This window comes from Eschrichtius robustus, chromosome 20 (genome assembly GCF_028021215.1).
Source record: "Eschrichtius robustus isolate mEscRob2 chromosome 20, mEscRob2.pri, whole genome shotgun sequence".
Lineage (NCBI taxonomy): Eukaryota > Metazoa > Chordata > Mammalia > Artiodactyla > Eschrichtiidae > Eschrichtius > Eschrichtius robustus.
In genome coordinates, this window is record NC_090843.1 from 39,793,315 (window position 1) to 39,820,146 (window position 26,832).

The window sequence follows — 26,832 nt, forward strand, 5'->3', positions numbered from 1 at the left end:
AAAAAGTAAACCATTGTTTCCATAGAAAATAATGGAAGAAAATAGACCAAAATGTTCAAACACAGAGTGTCTTTGAGGTGAGAGATGGATGATTCTTTTTCTTCCTTTTTATTTTTCTGTATTTCCCAAATGTTCTATAATGGGAATGGGGAGGGGGAATCCTCACTTTTTAAAAGTATATTCTTTTGTTACCTTTCCAAATCTAAACTAATTTAAGGGCTCTGCCTCAACTAGGATTCATAAAAGACAACGATATTTCCATACACATGAAGGCTATCAGAGGGGAAGGGAAGCTTTAGAGATCTCATCCAACTGTCCCATGTGGCAGATGAGGAACCTGAGGCGCAGAGAGATGAACAGAAGCACAGGAAGACATAATTAGATGTGTGAGGGCAGGAATCTGAGCCCAGGCCTCATAATGCCATCTAACTGCTCTTCCCATTTCACCACATGCCCTCCCTCAATCTTCACAATCCAGGTTATTAAATGTTTCAGCATTGCCACTCCAAGTGTGGCCTGGGAACCATCAACATTAGACCAGTTATTAGAAATGAAGACTCTCAGTCCTCATCCCTGAAAAAGGAAATAAGAATCTGCTTTTTAACAAGACAGTCCAGGGCAAGTTTCTCAGAGAAGTAACAAAATAAGAGAAATTCTCTCTTCGATGACGAAGTTAAAACAAAGTGATCTCAGCCCCAACACTGGGTTTGTGACAACAATCACGTACCTCTGTTCTCCTCATCTGTAAAATGGGGATGATAAATTTAGCATGGCGCGTGGTTGCAGAGATTGACGCTGGCGTGCAGTAAGCCATTACAAACAGGGCTAATAAATCCTTCTTGTTAGGCATGTTTCAACAGTCCTGGCACTCTGGGAGAGCTGGGGCTCTTCGCACAGTGTTTGGCACATAGTAAGCCCTCAGCTTTCTGTTTAATAAGTAACTAGCGAGAGCGAAGGTGACAGCTACCAATTTTTTACTTGGATTGTCCTGTTCTATCAGTACATAACACTCTCAAAACTGTCAGTTTTCTCCCTTACAATGTTCAAAACTGCGCCAGCTCCCACCTCCACCAGTGAGGCTGGAAGTCACAGAAAAGGTTAATTTATACTGTGTAAATCATTCATGCTAGAACTCTCGCTGATTACACACTAAGAAGGCTCAACCATCCATCCTCTCTAACGCCCCGACCTAATTGTTACTCCGCCCACAGGGCCCGCCCTTCCCATCAAGCTCCTCCCCCTCCCCACGGCCCTACCGCCTCAGGCCTCTCGGCCTTCCGGTCGCACCTCACACCTCCGCCCAGCCGCCGAGCTCTCGCCGCAGGCCCCTCCCTCGCCCGCGGCTCCAGTGGGCCCCGGCAGCTCCAGTGGTGTCCGCACGCCCCCGCAGGCCTCCTGGCGGCGCGAGAGTGGGAGGAAGGCCCGCAGCCTAGCCCCCCGAGCCGCGCCACCGCCCCAGGATAGGTAGGGCCGGAGAGGCGGGGGGGCCGGAGAGGCGGGGGGGACCGGAGAGGCGGGGGGGGCCGGAGGGGAGGGCGGGGCCGGAGGGGCGGGCGGCCGGGGCCCTGGCCCCCGAGGCCTCGCGAGAGGGGCGGGGCCGCGCGGTGGGCGGGGGGCGGGCCTGAGGGAGGCCGCGCGGGCCCGGGAGCTGCAGAGCTCGTGTTTGCTGGGCGTGGGCTAACGGTTACTGGCGCTAGCCGGCTCCGTGCGGCCCACGCGCGCCGTCGCGCCCAAAGAGTAGGCGCCGCGCCGGCCTTTCCGTGGGGGCAGCCTGTACATTGTGCTTGCGCCTTTCCCCGTGCCGGGTGAGGTGAGGAGGCGGTGGCCGGGCCCGAGGAGGAGGGAGGGGACGGAGCGTGATAGCCCTGGGCGCCGCCCCTTCGGCGCCCCAGGTCCGCGGCCCGGCGACCCGGAGGCACGGGGGTCGGGCCGCGGGGAAGACGGCGCGCGTGCCCCTCCTTGGAGAGAGCGGAGCCACCTGGGCCGACGGCGCTTTTGGGATCCCCTGAAAGGCAGGAAGGAGGGCGGGACGGGGACAGCGAGCCCGATGTGGACCCGCCCGTGTCTCTCCTAGTTAGAAATAGTCCTTGGCGAAGATGGAAGGGGAGAAGCGGCCGGCGCCCTACGAGGGCCTGTTTGCCGACGGGCACCTGGTCCTGTGGACTCTGTGCTCGGTGCTGCTGCCCGTGTTCATCACCTTCTGGTGCAGCCTCCAGCGGTCGCGCCGGCAGCTGCACCGCAGGGACATCTTCCGCAAGAGCAAGCATGGGTGGCGCGACACGGACCTGTTCAGCCATCCCACCTACTGCTGCGTGTGCGCGCAGCACATCCTGCAGGGCGCCTTCTGCGACTGCTGCGGGCTGCGCGTGGACGAGGGCTGCCTCAAGAAGGCCGACAAGCGCTTCCACTGCAAGGAGATCATGCTCAAGAATGACAGCAAGGCCCTGGACGCCATGCACCACCACTGGATCCGGGGCAACGTGCCCCTGTGCAGTTACTGTGTGGTTTGCAAGCAGCAATGCGGCAGTCAACCCAAGCTCTGCGATTACAGGTATGGCCTTTGTGGGTACTGATTGTCGCACAATGCTTGGAGGGAGTCAGGATTTCAAAGAGTGGGCGTAGCAGCCTGCTTTGATCTCCACAAATGGCCTCAACTGCCCACTTAGAGGACACAAGCTAATAACTAGCCCTGGTATTATACAGTGAGGCAGCTTTGCAATAGTCATTTGCCTAGTTGATTCATCTAGCCTACACTCCTTAGCCAACTTGCCCTTTTGGGTAATACAACTTGGCTCTTAACTTTCATCCAGAGGTCTCTAAGTGCCACATACTTTATGGCCACTGTATGTTATATTTTAGCTTCTGTTTCTATTGTTTAGCTCCATTTTGCATGAGGAAAAACGAAGTATGAACAAATTAACTTTTCCCTAGAGTCTCAAAACTGATTCATCCTGGGTGTTGTGTTATGAGTACAATGAAAATAAGTGTCATTCCAGGGGAGCACTTTAAGTATCTTTTCTAATCTATATTCGGTGCTATAGTGAAATACACTTCAAAAGAACACTCCTTTTGCCAGATGGTCTTTCAGGACCTGTAGCATCTTAGACAAGTGACTTTGAATAATCCAAGAATATTTTAAGAGCATTTAAGTACACACTGGACAACACATTTGTGTTCTTAAATATTGTCTGAAAATAGGTGGAGATGTCCTTTGTTCATGTTAGAGGTTGGTAATAAAAGGGGATGCTGCTTTGCAGATTATCTGTTCTAACTCATTTGACATTTGAGAGGATTTGATAGTTCAGAGAAACTTACTCAGTGGTAAAGTAGAACTGGCATCCCGAATTTGTAACCCCCAGTACAGGGTTAGGAATACTAACCCCTAGCCTCTTCTCTCTGCCTTAAGTCTGGACATCTTCATTGTGATGGGTTTTGTTTCTGACAAGTTGAAAAGTCCCTAAACGTGTTTAAGAACAGAAATAGAAAGCTGGCATGAGATAGCAAGTTACTTTTTTGATTATATTTTGTTTATTTTATTTAAAAATCCTTTTTTTAATTAGCATGAGCATTGTTATATCAACAATTATTTTTAAATCTTATTTTAAATAATTTTATACTTCAGATTTAGACTTTAAAAGTTACCAAAATATATACTTTAAACAACTACAGAGATTTATAACCATTATTACTTGATATCTTTCAAATTTAGATGTCTTTTTGGCATCAGTGAGAGCTAGGTTACCAGTGTCTTTTAAAAAATTTCATACTTGTCTCCCTAGTTAAGCTTCAGTCTTGGAGAATTGGGATTAGTTGGAAAGAAGGCATGAATTGAATATTGTTTTATTTCCTTCCCTTCTTTGTGTCTGTGCAGAATTAGATTAAAATGGCTTCTATAAATATCTTAACTGCATTTCGTATACTCCTTAACAAATAATCATAGTGCTCTGATTCTCCAACCAAATGATCTTTCTAGAAATGCATATCTGATTGGGGTTTCTGCTCTGTTTAAAACCCTTCAATTACCCCCATCACTTACAGTGATGGTCTTTCAGTGTTAACTCCAAGTGTTTAACGTGGTATACAAGGTCCTCGTGCTCTCTGGACCCTGCCTGCCCATCTAGTCTTATCTACCACCATCTGCATTAAGCTTTATGCACCGGCAACATCAGGCTGGTTGTGGTTTCCTTTAAATACCCTTTACATACTACCCTTTTTTTCCTCAAGGCTTAAGTATCCTCCTCCTGGCTAGATTCTAGGCATCCCTTTTAAATTTTTTTTAAAGATTTTTTTTTTTTTAATTTATTTGGCTGCGCCGTGTCTTAGTTGCAGCATGCGGGATCATTTAGTTGCGGCATGCAGGATCTAGTTCCCTGACCAGGGGTCGAACCCTGGCCCCCTGCATTGGGAGTGCAGAGTCTTAACCACTGGACCACCAGGGAAGTCCCGCTAGGCATCCTAATGACTCATCTTGTGCCCTTTACTCCAGGAACACTTCCCTAATCTAGGCAACCTAATGACTCGAGGCATCCTAATGACTCATCTTGGGCCCTTTGCTCCAGGAACACTTCCCTAATCTACTCACCCCTGCCCTCAATTTTTCCTTCTTAATGATGATATCATATCCTATATCTCAGTAGTTCTCAAAGTAAGGTCCCCAGACCAGCAGCATCAGTATCACTTGGAAACTTGTTACAAATGCAAATTCTAACACAGATTTAGGTTTAGCACACAAAATTAAAATAAAATATTTGTATTTAATACAAAATAAAATGTTTGCAATATTTGAGACATACTTAGACCAAAAAATTATTTGTTGTTTATCTGTAATTCACATTTAGCTGAGCATCTTCTATTTTTCCTGGCAGTGTTAGCCCCAGCCCAGACACACTGAATCAGAAACTTGGGCTGGCAACCAACAATCTTTGCCTGACAGGCCCTGCAGATAATTCTAAAGTTCAAGAACCACTGCTCTATTTATGTACTTCTTAAACATGAGCTTCTGTCCTTAATTTTTTGTTCCCTCCTTTGAGCACAGTGCACATGGCGGTGATAGGTCTGCTTTTCTGCCTTAGCTTGTTCTTACCGGTTACTGAGCAGTCTGCTCCCAGCACGCTGGAACTCCTCACCCGTGGTAAGAATGGTTCCTGTATAATTCAGGAAGTGTTTATTATTCCCAGGAGAAGAGAGCACAGTGTCCTGAAATAGTATGTATTTTGCAATGTTCTGATTTATTTTGGCAGATAATTTTATGCAGGATTACAGTCTGCTGTGACCTTCTGTAGGAATGAGATATTTTGGAAAAAGGAACAGAATAAATATTTACAACCTTTAAACACAGACAAGACTGTCCCTCTCTGGATTTTATCCAGCCCTGGGGAGGGCTCCTTCTGTGTCTGCATCACATTTTTGGGAAGTCTAAGATTTCAAGTGAACTATGAAGACTGTTCAACAAGGTAGCATTTTGAAGGGCCATATGACAGGTGGTAACTGATTTTAAAGGCTACAGAATAAGTGACAAAGGACTTTTAATTTATACTCACTGTCATTATTTAGTTTTCACATATTAAGCATATATTTTGTGCCAGGCACTGTGCTGGATCCTATTTTCCCTGTAGGCTTCTTTCTTTTCTGTGTTTTCCTGCCTCTGCCCCAACCACGGCAGAGTATGTCTGCACCTAGTATCATCTTATCACTGCTCCCCACACTTCTTTTGTTTCTTCTAACCTCTATTCTGACTAAAATAGGAAATTAAGTTCTATTTTTAAGTATTCATTATGTTTATTGAATAAACCTTTGTTCCTTATAGTGTTCTGCCTCTCATTAAGAAAACTTTTTGGTTTATATTGTATTTTTATTTATAAAAACCTTTATAAAACACTTTATTTATTAAAAATATCTTTTATTTATAAAGCCTTTTCTTCATTACACCCCCCTCCACACACACACACACACACACACACACACACACTGATTAATAAAGCAAGCTTCTGACTCTTAGAAGGTAATTACATTGGCAGCTTTACTCTAGGCTTTGATCTTAAACTTTATGATTCTGGGTTCTAATGTTTATTCATTTCATTAATTATCTGAAACAATGAAAGGATACCAAATTATCTTCTGGAACAGAGGTGAGCATACTTTTTCTGTGAAGAGCCAAAACTAAGGATTTCAGGCTTTGCAGACCATATGATCTGTTATAATTACTTCACTCTACCGTCCATCATAGTACAAAACTAGCAACAGACAGTACGTAAATGAATGGCGTAGCTATATTCCAATAAAACTTATTCACAAAATTAGGAGGCAGATGTATTTGTAGTTTGCCAACCCCATTCTAGTATGAATTTCATAGATGACCATCTCAGCTTCACATATAATTCTGTTGCCTCTTCCAGCATACTAAAGAAGAGAGCTATTGTGAACAGGTAACTTTAGAGAAAACTTTTTTTTTTTTTTAATAAAACAGTCATACTCCTGCACAAGAATGGCACATAGGGTAATGTTCTGTGTCTTCATAAGGATAAGTTACATAATTATGTTTACTTGTCAAAACTCAGCAGATGTACATATTTGCACATTTCATCATATATAAATTTTACATTGAAAGAAAAAAACCTATAAACAAATAATGAACTCAAGGTAATGATATGCCTGCTTGCCGAGGTGTTTAGGAGATATTCTAATGTCTGCGATTTATTTTTAATGCACCAAAAATAAGATAGATTAATGGATAGATAGAAATGAAACAAAGCAATTACAGTTAATATATTAATGCTGGAATATAGGTGGTGGGCTTACCTGTGTTCCTGTAAAAAAAATTTTTTTAATGCAAAACACTTAAAAAAGCAAGAAACTAATAAGGACCTACTGTATAGCACAGGGAACTCTACTCAGGGAACAGTACTACTCTGTCATGGCCTATATGGGAAAAGAATCTAAAAAAGAGTGGATATATGTACAACCGATTCACTTTGCTGTACACCTGAAACTAACACAACATTGTAAATCAACTATACTCCAATAAAAATTAAATATATGTATATATATGTGTGTGTGTGTGTGTAAAAGCAAGGAGACTATCATTGTTTTTTGGAAATACTTGCTGAAGTATTGAAAGGTGAAATCTCATAATGTCCATAATTTACTTTCAAATGATTCAGCAAAATATGAGTTTATTTTGAAAGAGAGAGAGAAAATGTGGGAGAAAATGTTACTTAAGAATCAGAGTTAAGGGTTGGTTTAAGGGTATTCATTTTGCTATTCTTTTGACTTCTGTGTAGGTTTAAAATTTTTCAAAATAAAAAGTTGGGGAAAGAATAAAGATCATAAACAATCACTCAAAGACATGACTGCTAAAACTAAAGTATCAAGACATTATTAGTAATGTCTTATTTTCCCATCAGGTTTGAAATCTAGGTCAAATAAAATACCAATTACAAAATATATAACGAGAACAGGTCTCGGTTTTGATTGTGGTATTTCTCAGGAAAAATATTAAGCTGAATAAGGAGTAAGTATTTTGGCTTTACCTTTACAGAGAAAAGGCTGATAATAGCCATCATCTTGGTTAAAAGAGTCTTTTCTGAAATTTATGAGAACTTATTAAATGATAAAGGTGTCACAAATCAGTGGGATAGAAAAGATTACTTTATAAATCGTGCTAGGACAAGTGCTCTTTGAGGAAGTAAAAGTTGACTCTTCATATCACACTCTATACCAAAATAAACTCCAGATGGATTGAAGCAGGAGTTCTTAGTTCATAGATAGATAAGGTTCCAGGAAGCCTGGCACTTTCATGAGATTCTCAGTGGAATCTGTAGCCCCAGAAGGTTAAGAAGCACTGAATTAAAGGCATAAATATGAAAACTGAAGTGTGAGGGAGGAATAGCTATAGGCGAATATCTAATTTGGAAAGGTAAGAGCATGAAAGCATTTAAATAAACCACAAAGGGAAATACAGATCTGTCTAGCAAAAAATAAAGTGCATTAAAAGGTAAATTTAAGAGAAAACTGAAATGTTTGTAATAACTATGACAGAAAAGAAGTTGATATCCTACATAAGTAAAAAGTACATGCAGTTATTAAAACCTAGTAAAAGATGATAGACCATGAATCAGTTCACAAAAAATTATGATATATCCATGTGATATTAATACATTCTTAACAAACCATGTTTTTTAAAAAATACTTAATGGCATAGGACAGAATTCATGATATAATTTCCAAAGAAAAGTACTGTCCAGATATATATATAAAAATACATCATATCCCTAACCTGAAAAATAAACATATAGGGACTGTAAAACTGAGAATAAATACATCAAAAAGTTAAGAGTAACTATCTCTGGATGACTTTTATGTCTTTCTGTATTTTCTAAATTCTAAAGCATAAGCCAATATCATCTAAAATACAGTTTTAAAAATTTATGCAAGTAGTTCATGAATACATACTGGTGTTTAGAAACTCAAGCAATACAAAAGAACATAGAGTAAAAAGAGAATGTTCTTCTCATCCCTGGGTCCCATTTTTCTTCCCAGAGGAAACCATTGTGAAATAATTCAGTGGGTTTCCTTTCAGGTTATTTTCAGTAATAATATACTAGTTTAAAGTTAACAGTAGAGCAGTAGGTGGAGGTGGTATACTTTGGCTGCATTAGCAGTCTGTCGTCGTTTCTCAAGCTTAGGTTGAAAGCAAGTGTTAACAAGGTTATCATGCAAGTTAATTTACAGTTTTCCCTTTAACAGATCCTGCAGATAATTGTAATTTCAGCAGTAAATAGGATTCTTGAGTTAATAGCAGTAATTACTTGATAAACCTGAACATCCAGCTGAAAAAAAACCTTAAAATAGAAGTCCAAGAGAGTTGACCTTGGGGTGAAAGTTTTTATCCTCTTTTTTTCTTATTTTTATTTATTTAATTATAACCATTGTTTTCTGTTGACCTCTTTTTGTCTGTGCAGTTAGATTTGCCTTATCCGTGAGTGGATTAAATACTTAGCAGATTAATAATAGAAACCCAGGGCCTTTGCCAGCACTATTCTCTGCTTGTTTCATGCATGCGTTCAAATGTAGAGGCAAATTTGAACATAAATATCTGTCTGTACTTCAGATACAAACATATAGATTAGTTTCATATTAACTGCCAATAAGAAGTTGACTATTTTACTATATTTGCTAAAGTGTTCACAGATGGTTATATGTCAGGAGGTTTTCAAACTGGACCCTGAGGAACTCTTTTAAGGACGCAGGCCAGTGGGGCATTTAAGCTGAAGGCCTTTAGGCCTCACGAACCTATTCCAGCCAAAGCACAAATCGATAGTACACAAAACCATTGTTCTAGACCAGCTTTGTTTATGTGGATTATATCTACTAATATTTACCACGTTGTAAATTAAAACTGAGAAATTGTTTAAATATTCATTTTAAAAATAACAATAATGGTAACAAAATATTTTTGTGAAAATTTAGTGAGAAGATGGGCATCGTTTTACTTTTTTGGTACATTTCTTTGGTGTGGAAGTCAGCTAGCGCCTCCTATCTACTTCTGCATTCAGTCTGTTGATTTAGCATGTATCATATAGCTTCCGGAAAACTCTACTGTATACTTTGGATAGAGTGAAGGTGAAATAACATTATTAAAATGATTTTAACCTCAGAGACACCCTGAAAGGATCTTCCCCAGACCACACTTTAAGAACCACTGTTAGATTAAACTGTCAAGTATGCTCAAAGTTTATTGTTTTAGGGACTTCCCTGGTGGTCCAGTGGTTACGACTCCGCACTTCTACTGCAGGGGGCACGGTTTTGATCCCTGGTCAGGGAACTAAGATCCCACATGCCGCGTGGCCCAAAAAAAAAAAAAAAAAAAAAAGGGACGTTAAAAAAAAAGTTTATTGCTCAGATACAATTATAAATTTTTTATTTGCCAGATTTTTTCATTGATGATGAAATTACTATTTCAGGTTTTTTTGACAAAAATGATTGGTTTGCAGATGAGTAAGATTGTGGTTTAAAGTTAATTATTGTCTTTGTTTTTTCCTTCCCTCAGGTGCATTTGGTGTCAGAAAACAGTACATGATGAGTGTATGAGAAATAGCTTAAAGAATGAACAGTGTGATTTTGGAGAATTCAGAAACCTCATCATTCCACCAAGTTATTTAACCTCCATTAATCAGATGCGTAAAGACAAAAAAACAGATTACGCAATGGTAATCAGAGTTTACTTTTCCTTATGTAACTGATTTCCAAAAAGTTATTTAAGTCAGTGTATGAAACACAACTGTGTGTGTGAGAAGAATCATATTAGTGGTTCCTAAATCACTGAGTCCAAATCACTTGAGGAGCTTTTTAAAAATACAGACTTCTAAGCCCACCTCCATCACCATGTTTGATTTAGTAGATCTAGGGTAAGTCCCCGGAATCTATTTTTTTTAAGTCCTCAGATGATTCTGATGAACAGCCGGATTTGGGATTCATGATTATTGTCAGTGAAAAGAAAACAGAGATTTTCCTCACACGTTGTTCTAAAAGAATTTTTTCGTTTGGAACCTCACGTAGGGTGCCTGGAGATAAGTTTATGTTGCACATTAGATGCTCCCACAGATAATGGTGAGCATTAACGCTTGGCAGTATATATATGTATGAAAATTGGTACAAACATCTTTCAGTCTTCATGTAGCTCTGAAGGAAAAACTGTAAAATCTGCATTTATTTCCTACTTGAATGTCCCAAAGTAGTTAAACTATTTCATTCTAAAACTAAATTCTGTTTTTTCCAAGTTCGGATTTTATATCTTAAATGTCATCTTTGTCAATATTCCTGCAAAAGAAAGAGGGATGTTAAAATTTAAAAACATGTTTAATGTTGTTGTGATACTTTTTTTTAAATGGACAACTCTTACGTATCTGAATTCAATCTGAGATCATGGGGGATGAGAATCACTAAGTAAAACCGTGGAACATCTTCATTAATGTTATATCCACAAGGAGAAGGGGAGAGGAAAGAAGTGGTTAGATTAGAGAAACATTAATTTCATTTGACTTTGGGCTTTGTACAGTTCTGGATTCTTGAATCTATTTCTGAATACCCCATTTAAAAAAAAGCTTGAAAATTAGAATTCATCCAGAAAAGGAAAGTCAGGGTTAAGAGATCAGAGAAAATCAATGTCCATTCTATGAAGGGTTGAAACGTGTTGCCTGGGAGACAAGACTAATAAACAATATAATGCTTCAGGTGTTTGAACACAACAGGTATATGGAAGAACAAATGAAATTATTCCTTGCCTCAGGAGTCAAAAGTAGAACAATGAAAGTTGTTGAAAGACAGATTTTTAACTCAATTTAAGTCAGAACTTTCTAATAATTTGATTTAGCAGTGGAATGGGCTGCCTTGTTAGTGAGTTTCTTCTTACATGAGTATCCAAGGATATACTGGATGACTTATCTAGAATAATGTAGAAGAGAATTATATATTAAGCAGAAATTAGTTCATTTCTAAGGAACTTTTCCATTCTTAGAATTCTTTGATTTTTATATTGTATCGATTGGGATAGTTGTTGTTCTCTCAGCAGATTTACAGCACTGTTGTTATTAAGAAATGAAAAACTTACTGCTCACCATCTTTGAGATATTAAGGTCTTTTCACTCACATTAATTTTTTTAGCTAGCGTCTAAGCTTGGAAAGCAGTGGACTCCATTAATAATCCTGGCCAACTCTCGTAGTGGAACTAATATGGGAGAAGGACTGCTGGGAGAATTCAGGATCCTCCTAAATCCCGTACAGGTAACCAAAGAGAAAACCTTCCTTTCTGTATTAATCTTTTCATTTTTAGTTTTACATTTTCCCTAAATTGTAAGGGTTGTTAATGCTTGAAACCAGTAATCATCTGATTGTAGGGAAGAATAATAATTATGAAAGTACTGAGCCATTCAAATATGTGGAGAAAGAGGGGTTCTCATGGTGGGGATGTAAAATGCTGCAGCAACTTTAGAAAACACTTGGGCAGTTTCTTAAAAAGTCAAACAGGGATTTCCCTGGTGGTCCGGTGGCTAAGGCTCCGTGCTCCCAGTGCAGGGGGCCCAGGTTCGATCCCTGGTCAGGGAACTAGATCCCACATGCCACAGCTGAAAGATCCCACAACGCCGCAATGAAGATCCTGCATGTGGCAACGAAGATCCCGCATGTGGCAACGAAGATCCCGCGTGCCACAGCTAAGACCCAGCGCAGCCAAATAAATAAATAGATATTTTAAAACAAAAAAGTCAAACATAAATTTACCGTACCCCCTAGAACTTCTAGGAATCTACCCAAGTGAAACAAAAACATATATCCCACAAACACTTTTATGCAAATGTTCATAGCAGCATTATTCATAATAGCCAAAAAGTGAAAATAACCCACTGTCCATCAGTCAGTGGCTGGATAAAACAGAATGTGATATACCCGTATGAGTGGAATATTCAGTGATAAAAAGGAGCTACTGATACGTACATACATACTACAATAAATGAACCTCAAAAACATGCTGAGTGAAAGAAGCCCAATGCAGGGGACCCATATTGTATGATTCCATTTATGTGACATGTTCAGAAAGGGTAAATCTATAGAAACAGAGTAAAACAGTGATTGCTGGAAATTGGGAGTAATTGCACACCGACATTTTTAAATGTAAGAATAAAAGACTCAGGCCATTAAGATTGAGCTGACATGTTAGCGGCTTCTATTTTGAAAAACTAAACAATTCATTGTACAACAATCATAAATGCAATAACTTTTCTAATTTGTAATTTCCCTTTCAACATTACACAACTTAAGGAAATATAAAAATAATTTTAAAAGGAAAGAGAAAGGGGAGTTCCCTGGCTGTCCAGGGGTTAGGACTCAGCACTTTCACTGCCGTGGCCTGGGGTTCAATCCCAGTTCAGGGAACTAAGACCCTGCAAGTCACGTGGCACAGCCAAAATAAATAAATGAATAAAATTTTAAAATAAAAGGAAAGAAAATCACCTGCATTATCTGCACACAAATACATCAGTTGTTTTCATTTGCCCATGTTCTTGCCGTGAATTGTCTGTGCATTTACATATTAGCATTTCTGTAACAATAATCTAGGTACAAGTTTACATTCTGTTTTCTTTACCTAAAAGTATATTTTTCTGTGTTGCAACATAATCCTCATAATTATGTATGAAATGACTAAGAAATCATCAAATGGATATATCCGTATTTATCCAGTCTCCTGCTGTTGGAGGTCAAGTTTCTCTCTAAGGTTGTGCAATTATAAGTAATGCCACACTAAATATCTTTACACACAGGGCATTTTCGTCTTTTGAAATATTTTCCTAGATCATTTACAGAATTATAGGTATCAAGGATCCTTTCACCTTTATGTCATTTTATGCATATTGCAGAATTGTTTTCCAGAAATTGGTACTAACTTGCACTAGTAATGGAGTTTTTAAATCCAGTATAAAATATGAAGCACTAGTTAAAGGTGAACTTAGCACGGCCTGGTTTTATGTGAACAGCAAAGAGGCAGTATTGCGTAGTGGATAAACTACAGGATTGAATTTGTATATCAGCACCTAATTATCAGAGGAAACGTAGGCAAGTTATTTAGCCTTCCTGTGCCTCCATTTCCTGGTCAGTAGAATGAGGTTTACTCGTGCTTTGTAGGGTCAACGTTGGGACGATCCACAGTGAATATAGTCTGGCATAGTGCCTGGCATATTGTTAAAGATAAACACATCATAGCCAGTATTGTTATTTAAGCATATCTATGTACTCATCTAGAAGGAAATTATCCTCACAGATGGATGACAGTGTTAGATAAAATAACTTTTCCCTTTTCTTTCACGTCTAGGTTTTTGATGTTACTAAAACTCCTCCTGTCAAAGCCCTGCAACTTTGTACTCTTCTTCCCTATTACTCAGCTCGAGTCCTTGTTTGTGGAGGGGATGGGACTGTGGGCTGGGTCCTGGATGCAGTTGATGAAATGAAGATTAAGGTATCCATCTTTAAGACCTACTTGCCTTTCACAGAAGCACTTCTAAGATAACTATACAGTATTTGTGCTTATATTTTTTATTATGCAGATGAATATTAGAAGACATTGCCAATTTTAAGTATTGTGATTGAGCAGTTATTATTATATTTGTATCTTTATTGCTTTGGCTTTAAATTTTACCAAATACTATTACCCTACAAATAGTCTGAAGAGAAAAATCAAAAATATATCTTCTATATTGTAGGGACAAGAGAAATACATTCCACAAGTTGCAGTCTTGCCTCTGGGAACGGGCAACGATCTATCTAATACCTTGGGTTGGGGTACAGGCTATGCGGGAGAAATCCCAGTCACACAAGTCTTAAGAAACGTGATGGAAGCAGATGGAGTTAAACTAGATAGGTAAGTTATACTTCCCCCCAAAAGCAGATTTCTTGAGCTTTGGGAATATTGTTTGGATTATAAATGAAGGCTTATATAGTTATAAAGTTAAATGTAGTTTAAATGTAAAAAACTATGTTAGTTGTACTTATACATGGATACTGGTGTTTTATTCTGTTGCTGTATATTTTGTTGTTATGTAAGGACTGAAGTCATAAATTAGGCTGAGTACTCATTCCAAAACTTACATACTCACTTTAATGCGCTTATTTCTCCAAATGCTATTTTAATAGAAGAACCTCATCTACCAGGTGTCCAGAGTTGATTGGTAATAATTATAGTTAATTGGCAGTTAATTTGGTAATAATTACTGATTCTTTTTTTAACTTCTGCTTTTTAGATGGAAAGTTCAAGTAACAAATAAAGGATACTACAACTTAAGAAAACTCAAGGTATGTTTTTAGGGCTGCAGTTTCGAGTGGTCTCAACAAGTATGATGGTGTGCTTCCACTGTGGTGCTGTGGTGGGACGCAGCGACAGGTCCTTATCTCTAGGGAGCTGGTTATGAAATAGGCTGCAGGTGTGCCTGGTTCCACCCTGGTAGATCAGACTGGAAATATTTCAGGGGAAGTGACCTGGGAGTTGGTCCTTAACATGTAAATACAATTTAGATCAACAGAGAAAGGAACAAAAGGCTTCCCAGGTAGAGGAAATAGAGACGAGAGGGTGCACATCATGGTTAGTAAATAGCAAATAATACAGAGATAGCAGGTCTGTAGTTTTAAAAAGATACTCTAGAGATAGTGTGAAAATAGCTTAGAAACCTGCACTATGACCCAAAAAAAGGGAATCTTAGGATGAGGACAATTCAGAGACGTTTTAGAGGTGGAATTGATCAAGACTTGGCAGCTGATTGGTGTTAGGGGAAGTGAGAAAAAAACATTACTACCAGATTTCTAGTTTTTATGACGGGCTGTATAGAAGTGACATTAACCAAGATAAGAAAAATAGAGTTTCAGGTTTGAATAGGAAGAAAATGCGTGAAGATTTTGGGCATGTCAACCTTGAGTCTGTGGCCCACTGAACAAGAAGTCAGAAATGCAAGCGTATTGCTCAGGAAGAAGACCAAATGCAGCTAGGTTGAGGGAATCCAGGCTGGATTGGGAAGTAAGATAAGTGGGGACCAATAGCCTGATTGAGACTGAAAAAGCTGAGAGCCTGAGAGTTGCAATGGAAGTAAAAAGCAAATGTAATGGGAACACAGGAGTGGAAAGCCTGGGTGCAAGGTAGAGCCATTTAGATGTAGCATATTAACCAGAAATGGAAAGTGAAATTTGTATCTTATAGGATCAGCCTTTGAACTGAAGCTTTATCTCTGGAAACTTCACTGGATAGCATAAAATAACTCTACGCAAAAAGTGAATGCAGAAAGTACTCAATTTTCATAAAGAACACAAAGACTAAGATTTACATATTTATTATATAACACAGGTTTGGATGGAAGCATAATCTGTTGCTTATTCTTACCCTTTTCCACAGGAATTCACAATGAACAACTATTTTTCTGTTGGACCTGATGCTCTTATGGCCCTCAATTTTCATGCTCATCGTGAGAAGGCACCATCTCTGTTTTCTAGCAGAATTCTTAATAAGGTGTGTTGGATAAAATAACCTTTCCTGCTTATCACCTAAGGTACAGTAAAAATCAAGAGTTCAATTATATCTAGCACTCTTTCAACTAGATTGAGATAGAACTAACTTATGGAAACATTTACCTGTTCTGTTTTATGTAAGACTGTCAAATTAGATCCTTAAAATGTATTTTATTAAAGTATTTCATAACCATGACAAAATTTTTTTAACTCAGAGTCGGAACGCTTTACAGCATATTTCGCTTAGATGGCAACTAAATGGAATATATGAGAGCTTATCTTACTTAAATGGCAAGTAGAATTGGAATTAAGTTTAGGTAGGATAAATTTTTGGTGAAGTCATTAATGGAAAACTAGATTCCATTGGCCTGAAAAAACTCTTAAGAGGCAGATGAGGTAAGAAAAGGAGCAGTTTGTTTACTGCACTTTTAACTGAGATGATCTCTGGTTTCTAGTACAATTGATTCCTTTGGTGGAAGTTTTGTCTTGGAATTTTTTTAATGACTTTTGGTAATTGAGCAATAGGATGCAAAAAATAGATGCAAAACAATTTTGTTCCTGGTTCTGTTTTACAAATATTTCAAATTTACAAATAGCTCCCTTTTATTAATATAGTTACTAAGGCAATAAGAATTGCTGTTTATACAGTTGCTAATTAACATCTCAGTGCTTCCATCAACCTTTCTGTATTCAAAAGTGATTATAAAATGTTTGCTAGATTTACCTGTGTTACTTTCATTAAGTGACCTGAAGGTAGTAGGAAAAGGTGGAATTTTCTAATTTTAACATAGTATTTCTTTATAAGGTGTACCTGTTTGGATAAACTGGGAGAAAACAGCATTTAAGCACAAACCACCCCATCCTACATTCCCCTGAAAAAAATGGGCTAATTAAACTCAGAAGTGATGGTGCCCCTTCTTCCATCTGTATCTAGTCCACTCTGGATACATGACTCAACCATCACATCAGGGAGCTTTGGTTCAGTGTCTTTTTCTTGCTTACAGAGCTTGTTAGATTGCTTTAATATCATATTTTCTGTCCATTTCTCATAGGCTGTTTACTTATTTTATGGAACCAAAGATTGTTTAGTGCAAGAATGTAAAGATTTGAATAAAAAAGTTGAGGTAAGCTTTTAAACTTTTAGGTGGTCTCTGGATTATGAACTTTTTTTTTAATGAAAATGCTGAATTTTCTATTAACATATTTTGCTAACACATAGGGAGTATTTATTGTGTACCAGACGCTTTACTAAGTGCTTTATACACATTTTCCCACTGAATTCTCACTACAACCTGTAAGGCAGGTACTATTATATTCCCATCTTGCAGAAAACTATTTGAAATTAAATAACTTGCCCACATTTACAAAGTGCCCAAGGATACAGGTAACCAGGACTTGAACCCAGGTTTATGTAACTCCAGAGTCTGTTACCTAGACAGACTCTGAACAGCGTCCATGTGAAGTTTTCTGACATAGTGCCTAACTCATCATGGACTCTCAGAGGAAGTTTAAGCCCAAAGTTTAACTCCTATTATGGTTGTGATGTATCTCTCTTACATACTAAAGCAAAATAGAAATGTATGAGCAGTAAAGATAGGATATTCATGATTGCTTATTGCTACAGCACCCCGACATCACGATATTGGCAAGGTTTTATATGTATTCTTTGCTTGCTTCAGAAAAGAATCTGTAATGGTTAATAGCAATGGCAAAGACATTAATACAGAGAAACCTGGAACTACTAAAATAAGTAAAAAGGGGGACTTCCTCAGCAGTCCAGTGGTTAAGACTCCACACTTCCACTGCAGTGGGCGTGGGTTTGATCCCTGGTTGGGGAACCAAGATTTCACGTACCATAGCTCGGCCAAAAAAAAAGTTAAGAAGGGAAGAGCCAAACAATAAACAACTTAGGGAAAGAGTGAAAAATGAGCCCGGAGGGAGGAGCCTGACTCTACACTCAACCAGGGAAAGCTGCTGCGGTGAGGTAGACGCTGAGCTCACGGCACAGGAGGAATGGCGAGGGTTGCCATAGAAAATGTTTCCTTCTGCTTTATCATATTTCCTTTTTCCTGGGCTTCGATAGCAGGGGTAGAGTGAAGCATACAAGGTAGCACTTTTTTTTTTTTTTTTTTTTTTGTCTAATAGTTTATTTATACAAAAATTATTTGTGAAACCACCTACAAAATGCCAGGCACTGTTCTAGGTACTAGCTGTACAGTGATAAATCCCTCGGTCTCACTAAGTTTACAGTCTGGAGAGAAGAAAGACATTGAAACCATATTGCAATATGGCATGAGAAGTGATCTGATAAGGAAAATATGCGGTCTCAGAGGAATAGATAAGAGCAGTACATAACCCAGGGACTGGAAACTGTCTAGGGAAAGTGACTGACAAGGAAGTCTTTCTGGAAGAAGTGACGAGCTGCAGTCTGCAAATTAAATAAAACTTAGCTAAGTGAAAAGAGGTGAAAATTATTCTAGGCTAAGAACAGCATGTGCCGAGGCCCAGAGACAAGAGAGAACGTGACATATTTGAGTGTGTTCAAGCTGGACCATAGCTTGCGGGAGAGAAAAGGGTAAGAGAGCTGAGGCTGGAGAGATGGACAGAGGCCAAGATCACAGAGGAACTTGTGACTTGTTAAGGAACTTGGATTTCATCATGAGCACTGAGTCAAGCCATTGAAGGGATGTAATAAGGGGATAAGTGTCAGTCTAACCAATCTTTGAGAGATGAATAAGAGGAGAGTAAAGCTAGAGAAATGATGGGCTGCTGGACTAGGGTACTGTCAGGAATGATGGAGAAGGATGGATACTTAGAAGAAGCCCCATCAGTTGTTTTTAGCGATTAATTGGTATAGAGAGTAAAGGCACAGAAGTCAAAGATAGTTCCCAGGTTTCTGGTTAGGCTTGCGGCGTTGGGGGCGGGGTGGGGGGTGGTGCTACTCTTTCTTGGGAAAGTAGATTGCAGAGAAGATGCTTAACTCAGTTTTGTGCATGGGAGTTTTAGGTGCCACAGTCAGTTGGCAGTGTTTTGTGGGCAGTTAGATATACAGATCTAGCCCAGTTCACTTTCCTGGACAAGCAAAATAGAGCCATCAGCACAGAGATGGCAATTAGCAAGATAGAAGTGGCTCCGATTTCAATCCAGAGTGTGTAGAGAAGAGAAAGGAGCCCAGTACATAGCTATGTGGAATGCCTTCAACGTGAGGTTGGGAGTAGTGACTGAGGAGGAACATCCAGAGAAGTAGTCTCGTTCCCAGAAAGCAGAGTGTGAGGTGCTATTAAAACAGCAAGTTAGATAAAACCTGAACATATAAGGAGATTCAACAAAAAAGGATTTCTTTGATGACCTTGGTTTTTAAAAAATTTCATTTGTTATAATCCATTTATTACAGTAAACATTGAACAGGTGAGAGAGGCCAGATTACCTGGAGTGAGGAGTAGGAAGCAGTCTTCATACCAGCTGTCACATCTTATGTGTATGAAAATGGATGGGAATTCTAAGTGACTATGTCTGGAAGTAGTGTGCCCTGAAGTAACTTACTCCTTGTGTTTCTTTAAAGCTAGAGCTGGATGGTGAGCGAGTAGAACTGCCGAATTTGGAAGGTATTATCGTTCTGAACATTGGCTACTGGGGCGGTGGCTGCAGACTGTGGGAAGGGATGGGAGATGAGACTTACCCTCTAGCCAGGTATGTACATTTGCAAGTGGTTTTTTATGTCACTGGTTTCTGTTGTTCTTTGTAGACTTTTAACGTTTTTCCCACGGATTTTCTTTATTGTATACCTTGTTAATATCAATGCTTAATAAGTTGTTGGTCCACCTATGTTAAAAAGTAATTGTCCTATTGGGGCTGATTTTATTTTATTGCATCACATAATCCATATTTCCTTTGTCCAATTTTAGGCATGATGATGGTTTACTGGAAGTTGTTGGAGTATATGGGTCTTTCCACTGCGCTCAGATTCAAGTGAAACTGGCAAATCCTTTTCGAATAGGACAAGCACATACAGTGCGGGTAGGTGAAATATTGCTACCATGGACTAATTTGTCCATTTCTAAGCCATTGATGTGTAGAAGTAAATATACATGCTATACCTTGCCTTAAACCAGCATGTGGTTTACAGCCCATGCTGTTGGTCACCCTCCACCAGTGGTGAGTAGGATGGGGAGAAACAGGAAATATGACCCTCAATCCAGCTGAAGAAGTGAAGTGTTCAGTGAAAAAGAATCCCTTAAACCACTGAGGAATAAAGATATATTCAGATTAATTTTCTAAGAGTGAAATGCTAATAAATGTCCCTGAGAAGGGTTAAGGGACTTGGGATGTTATTAAGGAAGATTTTTCTGAGCTTTTTGGGGACTGACTGTTTTCTCGTTATTTGTCCCTAATTCTAGCTGATCTTGAAGTGCTCGATGATGCCAATGCAGGTAGATGGGGAGCCATGGGCCCAGGGGCCCTGCACTGTCACCATAACCCACAAGACACACGCGCTGATGTTATATTTCTCTGGAGAACAAACAGATGACGACATCTCTAGTACTTCAGATCCAGAGGACACAAAGGAAACGGAGTAGGTGGAGGAGGAAAAGAGAACTTAGTGTAGAATCCTCACAAACGAGTAGATACACATTCATCCAAAATAGAACTCTGTCAACTGGTTTAGTCTTCATTTCATCAGTAGTGTAATGGGTATACATTTATGTAAATAGCATTCCAAAAACAGCCAGAGCTCCGGTTGTTTCCAAATGCCTGGTTTTTTTTCAGCAAACGCTTTGATCATGTAGCACTAACTGAAAGTCACAGGACGTTCCATGAAGGCTCTGTGTTTGAGAGTTGGCTCGCTGAAGTGTGCGCTCTCGTTCCTTATTCTTGAACCACACAGTTGATGGACACATACATGCAACAAGATGTGGGTGGAAAAATCATTTCCATCTTAATTTTTACTGTGGTGACACCGTAACGTTTTAAAAATTACTTGCGTTTTTGAAAGGAGATAGTTGGTGTCAAACTGCCATGGTTCATGCTGGAGATCCTCCCTGCAGCATGCCTCTTAAGATTTCCTACAGCCCAGCACCAAGTGGATCCATAAAGATCTGTTTCCAGGAAACCCCAAAAGGAGAAATGTAAAAGGAAGACAACACTCAGATTTTTTATTTTAAATTTTATTTTAGGAACATTTTCAGACCCCCTAATGGTGTTTGGTTAACTCTGTTAATGACCAAGTTGAGCTTAAATTCAGCATCTTGTTTAATCCCAGTGTAGCCAAAAGAGAACCACCTAGGTGAATTGCAAAATTAACGCTCAGAGCACTTTGGATTGGAAGTTACAGGTTGTGGAACTTCCCTCGTGGTCCAGTGGTTAAGACTCCGCACTTCCGTTGCAGGGGGAGTGGCCAAAAAAAGAAAAGAAAAGAGAAAGTGACAGGTTTAAAGCTGGATGGTTCACCAACTTCTCTTCTGATTAAAAGCAGTGTCAACAATTCAAAAAAATGTACTAAAGAAAATTTACCAGATTAATTGCCAAAAAAAGTTCAGTGTTAATTGATAAGTTTTAAAAATTTAGTGGTCTGGTAGTATTTTGAAATATAGTAGTCTTTTATATCCAAAGTACTTAACAGAATTTCCCCTTGGGGAAAGTGGATATAGAATCCTCTGCTAAAATGTTTATATCATATTTATTTTAAAATGAGAGATATATTTTTTTTACTTATTTATTTTCTTCATTGTCGTGTACCTGTGTTTAGTGTTTACAATATATTTACAATATTGTCGTATACCTGTGTTTAGTGTTTACAATATATTGCTTTGTTTAATAAATTGATCACATAAATTCTGCTACTCACAATCAGATAGAAGTGTAGCCTAAGTAATAGTTGAAACCCATAACTTAATTCTCCTGACAGATATATTATGTAGACATCCTCATTCTTCAGGAATATGCCGAGGGTGCTCCTCTGCTGCTCCCCAACCTACTCCCTCAGGTCCTGCCGTGGGGCCGCCCCAGGGGGCCTCCAGCCTGGTGTTTTTAGGACAAAAGGCCCATTTGTGGGTTTGGTGGTCTTTCATGACATTAATCTCTGAAGGATTGGAATGTATCCCCCCAAACACCATTAGCTCCCCTTAAGGGTCTATTATGAATCTGTCATCTATTACGGATTGCCAGAAACTTACATTTCAGTCGCCTTCAGGCCCAGGCCATGTTTTGAAGGAACAACTAAGTAGTGTATACAGTAGTCAATACATTACATTAGAATGCTTTTATTTTGCTTAAATTAACCTCTTCCAGATCTCGGTGGGAGCAGCTAAATTCTAGTATTCTTAAGATTTTGTGAGCAGAGCTGTTTTCACCTTATTCTTATACCATTCATGGTGGGTTACCTGTTGCGGTGGTGGGAGAGTTTGTAGATTTTCTTTCAAGGGGCTGATCATGTTTTGAGTATAATGAGCTTCATTGTTTAATTCACGGTCAAAATTGTTACAGATATCACATTTTACAAATATACTGTTAAATTCACTTTGCTTTAGACTATATTTTATCTATAATTCATAGTGCTAATTATAGGATCAAAGAAAATAGTTCATATGGGATATCAGAATTAAAATAATCAAAATAACTATCGTTTTTTTAATTTTTAAAACTGCATAATGTTACATCTGATTTAGAACAGATTTATATACAACACCCTCGTTTATTTAAAAACAAATTGTTTTTTCAGTTTTCATAATCCAGTGAAGTTTTTTCCCTGCTTGACCCTTCACAAAGTTTATCTGTTATTGTATTCACTCATTCAGACTTAATTTTTATTTAGGAAAGCTATTTCAGAATACCATATCATAAAACATACTATCTTATTTTTTTAAAAATTCACTAACATTTTAGGCACATTTACTCAGCATTTCAACTAAATGTGTAGGCATGTGCCTTGTTTTAAATAAGTACAATTTATAAGACTCATGTTTGCAAGTTATATTTTAGGGTAGCAATTGTTGACATTACCAGGGATTCCACACTTTACAAAACATAATTTGCCACAGGATTTTTCTGTTCCATTTTAAACTGTCTTGATTTAAAAAAAAAAAAAAAAAGTAACTTCTAAATTCTCAGGAAGAAATGTAGTAAAGCATGTCTTCATGTCTGTTTTCAGATTTCTCTCATCTTTTACTGTTCTAATACATTCCTAACTCCTCACAAACTTGGTAGTTTAAATACTGAATACCTGGCAGCTCTTAGGGATCCTGTAAGTAGATGGAGATAATTTTCAGTGCTTTGTTATGTTTAATAGAAATCAAACTGACTTGTGTTTTAAAATACAAGTTGTCTAATGGTAAGATTACATGATCTTAAAATGTGTTTTAGGTTTTCTGCAACAATTAGCTGTGAACCCTTAATGTAGCTAATGTTTATAAAATTTTTTAGTCAAAATTATTTATTTTTATTTTTTTAGGGTGTGTCAAAAAACATGTAGTATTTGCTTTTTGAAATATGTTTGCCTACTTAGAGTTGGAAAATATACTTTGACTCAGAAATTGTAAACAGTTCTTTTTGTGCTGTAAAAATGAATACTACCAGTATGTCAAAAGAAAAATAGTATGCATTTGTAATATAAAGTAAAATTGTATTTAATGTCTATTATGGAATTTTAAATTTGTGCTTAGAAAACTTTAAAGGTGATGTTAATTTACAGATTCATGTGGATCTGAATACGTAATTTGTACTTGTTCAGCCGAAAAGGTCAATAGAGTGGCTGATAGCTTTGTGTGGTTTTTCCCTCAAAATGATAACACTGAAACAAGAACCAGCACTTTATATTCAGACTTTTTAAAAATTCTGCCCAATTTGGGACAATGGAACGTAGGTAGATTTACTTTAAAAATCTAGAAATTTAAAAAGAAAAAATAGTGTTGTTACTCTATCCCAATCTGAATGAAGGTGTGTTCTCAGCAACACGACGGAAGAGGTTGCTTTGGTTTTGCTTTTTAGAAGTATGCCCCTGCCTTTCTCAAATTTTCCCTTGAAGGCTTATCTCCTGTTTCTCAAAGTATACTCTGCAATCTGTCTGCAGCATCAGAATCACCTCAGGAGCTGGTTGACAGTGTGGCTGCCTAAGCCCAGCAACCAGCCCTTGACTTGAGGAATCGGGGTCTCTGGAGGTGGGACCTCGGCCTCTCTGGTTTCCTCAACAGGCACCTCACGTGCTTCTGATGCGCACTGAAATTTTAAAGTTACTCGTCTGTACCTCCTGTGTTCACCCAGGGCTTTTGCCGGCTAGATACTACGCAGAAATTTTGAATTAATTGGATGTTCTTAAATTTGTTTTTCCTTCACTCCACTAACTGCTTTCTTCCCCCCAAATCTTTCTTCTAAAGGAACTCTATGAAAAATTGGTTTGTCTCCTATCCAAATTGATAAACTCTGTTACGTAAAAATTGGTAGCCTCAGATTTTTCTGTGGAACTATATGTTCTGGGCTATGATCCGTGGAGTCTTGGAGGACAAGCAGTGCTTCAGGGGCCAGTGGAGTGGAGCCCACTGGGGCTTCTGCTTTCTCCCCACGCCGGGGTGCTGCTTCAGACCAGATTTCAGTAGATAAAACACTTCCTTTTTTTAAAAAAAAAAAGTTTCCACTATTTTCTTTCAAAGAGTTTGGAAGCCACTGTAATGACTCTGTCACCTGGTTAATTTTCTACTGATTTTTACATATTCAGAAACCTCGTGTTTTTTTGTAAAAAGAATATTTTGGATGTCTCGGTTGCTGCCTGGAATATGGCCACTTGGAATATGGCTATTTCACAAATTTTGAAGGCATTTTGTTGAATAGTAAAGCACTGACTTAGCCTCTGTTCCTTGTACTTCTAGTTTTAGTGAAGTATAGAAATGGTCTGTGTATTTAATTTTAGTTATGTAAATACACATACACACACACATTTACCCCCATGGCCCTGACTGTGCAGTCCTAGTGCATGAGGCTCACAGGTCTCAGACAGGTGCATTCTAAGGTTCTGGAGAAAGAATCAAAAAATGCCACCCTCTAATACAGAAGTTCACAAAACTTAAATGAAATGATTGAGGTTAGTCACCTACAGAAATGTCTGCAGAAAATAAGTCACCTAGAAGCTATAAATTTAAGTGTACTGCTGATAGTAGACCTAGGACACTTCCGTCTCTGCAAAAGTGCCCTGAGCTACCTCACCGATAAAGGAAAGTGTCAAAGCAGAACGCGCCTTACAAGATAAACTATAGGAAATCGCCATCACGTGGTACTTTTTTGATGACTGACACGGAATGTGGAAAAGAGAACTGGAAAGTTAGATTGCTTTCCTTGTTCCTCTAACATTGTCCAGGCAAAGGGACAACCTGATCGGATGAGAAGATTGGGCTATCTGAGCAAATTCCTCTAGAGTAAGGAAGGGCGCTTTGTGTACTTGGGTGACAATGGCTCATAAGAACTTTTGTTCTCATTACTCCGGTTCTGGGCTCTGCCAGCAGTCTTTTTTTCAAATTTGATCAGCTTGAATGAGCCCAGCATGTAAATCGGCGCTCTGGTTTTAGTTCTGTTTTGTGCAAGTTTAGAGCAGCCAGATCCTTGGCCCTGATCACTTGCAGGTGAACTGACTGAATCGGCTCTGTGAACCCACAGTATCAAGGACACTTGTGACGGGTCTGCTCGAGCAGCCAGTTGGCCTCATGTACTTTCTCCCCCCCTTGGCCTCAGTACTATGTCCCTATCACTAATTACCCTGTGTTAATTGCTTTTGTTGTGTTGGGTCTGTATTGTGGTCAATGCCTACAGACAGAGAAATGTGAATTAAAGAATTTGATACGTTGATGATGTTTGCTTGTTTTTTAATAAAGTGCAGCACTTGAAAAGTGTGATCCTGTGTTGCTTTTTTTGACACAACAGTGAGAAAACGGCTTTGAGTTACTTTCACAGAAGATGGTCCTTGGTCTACAGCAGAACAGAAATTAAAATGTGTGGCAAGTTCTGGGTCAGATACGTTTGGACGGAAAGTACCAACTGGCTTGTGGCAGAGTAGAGCAGTAAAGGAAGTCAAATAAATGAGGTGAATTCATCTCATTTTCAGTTGTTACAGTGGAAAGAGAAGAGAATTTATTTGAAATATCTAGGTTGAAAACCCATCCTCTACCACTGTTTAACATTAGGCAGGTTACTTGTTCTGCTTGAGCCCCCAGTTCTTTATAAAAGTGGGAGCTATGCCAATGGAGAGGTTGCAGACTCAGGTGCTTAGAGGAGAGAGGCAGGTGACGAAGGTGGGGGTGGTGGAACTGGGCAAACTAGAGCACCTAACTGCAGGGAAGCAGGTCCAGGAGCACAGAGCTCATCTTTCTAGGAAAGGTAGAACTGTGGGCTTTTTATATGAAACCTAATTTTAAAATACGGGTTGGCAACTAATTACCTGTAGCCTCCCACAGGCTTATATGATGATTATAATGGGAGGGAAAAGTGAAGGCATCTTATACTTGGCAGAAATTTGCACTTCCTTCCATTTGAATTTTTATAAAGCTTTATGGTTTAACAGCTGTGATCTGGATTTCATATGACGTTTTGTGGCAGATAACATTTTTATTCATTTCATTAGAGGAAAAAGTGCAGTCCAGCTTCATTCTGTCATCTTTACTCAGAATTCCATTTTTACAATTTTTTTTTGAAATAACTTAAAATTCACTGCTCATTTGCCTGTTTGCTTTTTTTTAAACAGACAATGCTAAGCATAATGCACCCTTTCTTGATCATAATTTTAAACATGAGTTATCATGTTTGGCGGTGATATCT

At 38.9% G+C, this 26,832-nt stretch overlaps 1 protein-coding gene across 1 annotated transcript; it reads left to right on the forward strand.

Annotated features, from left to right (window-relative positions):
- Positions 1–1,266: 1,266 nt before the first annotated feature.
- DGKE (diacylglycerol kinase epsilon) lies at positions 1,267–22,674 on the forward strand. Its single transcript, XM_068531126.1, has 12 exons — positions 1,267–1,464; positions 2,075–2,551; positions 10,049–10,208; positions 11,662–11,781; positions 13,862–14,005; positions 14,250–14,407; positions 14,787–14,838; positions 15,926–16,039; positions 17,091–17,162; positions 19,601–19,728; positions 19,944–20,055; positions 20,436–22,674. The coding sequence occupies exons 2-12, from the start codon at positions 2,097–2,099 to the stop codon at positions 20,613–20,615; spliced, it is 1,695 nt and encodes a 564-aa protein (XP_068387227.1). The 5' UTR covers positions 1,267–1,464; positions 2,075–2,096; the 3' UTR covers positions 20,616–22,674.
- The last annotated feature ends 4,158 nt before the right edge of the window (positions 22,675–26,832 follow it).

What these genes read in the sequence shown, in the direction of transcription:
- DGKE (XM_068531126.1), top strand. Translation starts at nt 2,097, where the DNA reads ATGGAAGGGGAGAAGCGGCCGGCGCCCTACGAGGGCCTGTTTGCCGAC. An exon ending in CTAGCAGAATTCTTAATAAG is followed by an intron (nt 16,040 to 17,090) that starts GTGTGTTGGATA and finishes CATTTCTCATAG; the next exon opens with GCTGTTTACTTATTTTATGG. An exon ending in GAGACTTACCCTCTAGCCAG is followed by an intron (nt 19,729 to 19,943) that starts GTATGTACATTT and finishes GTCCAATTTTAG; the next exon opens with GCATGATGATGGTTTACTGG.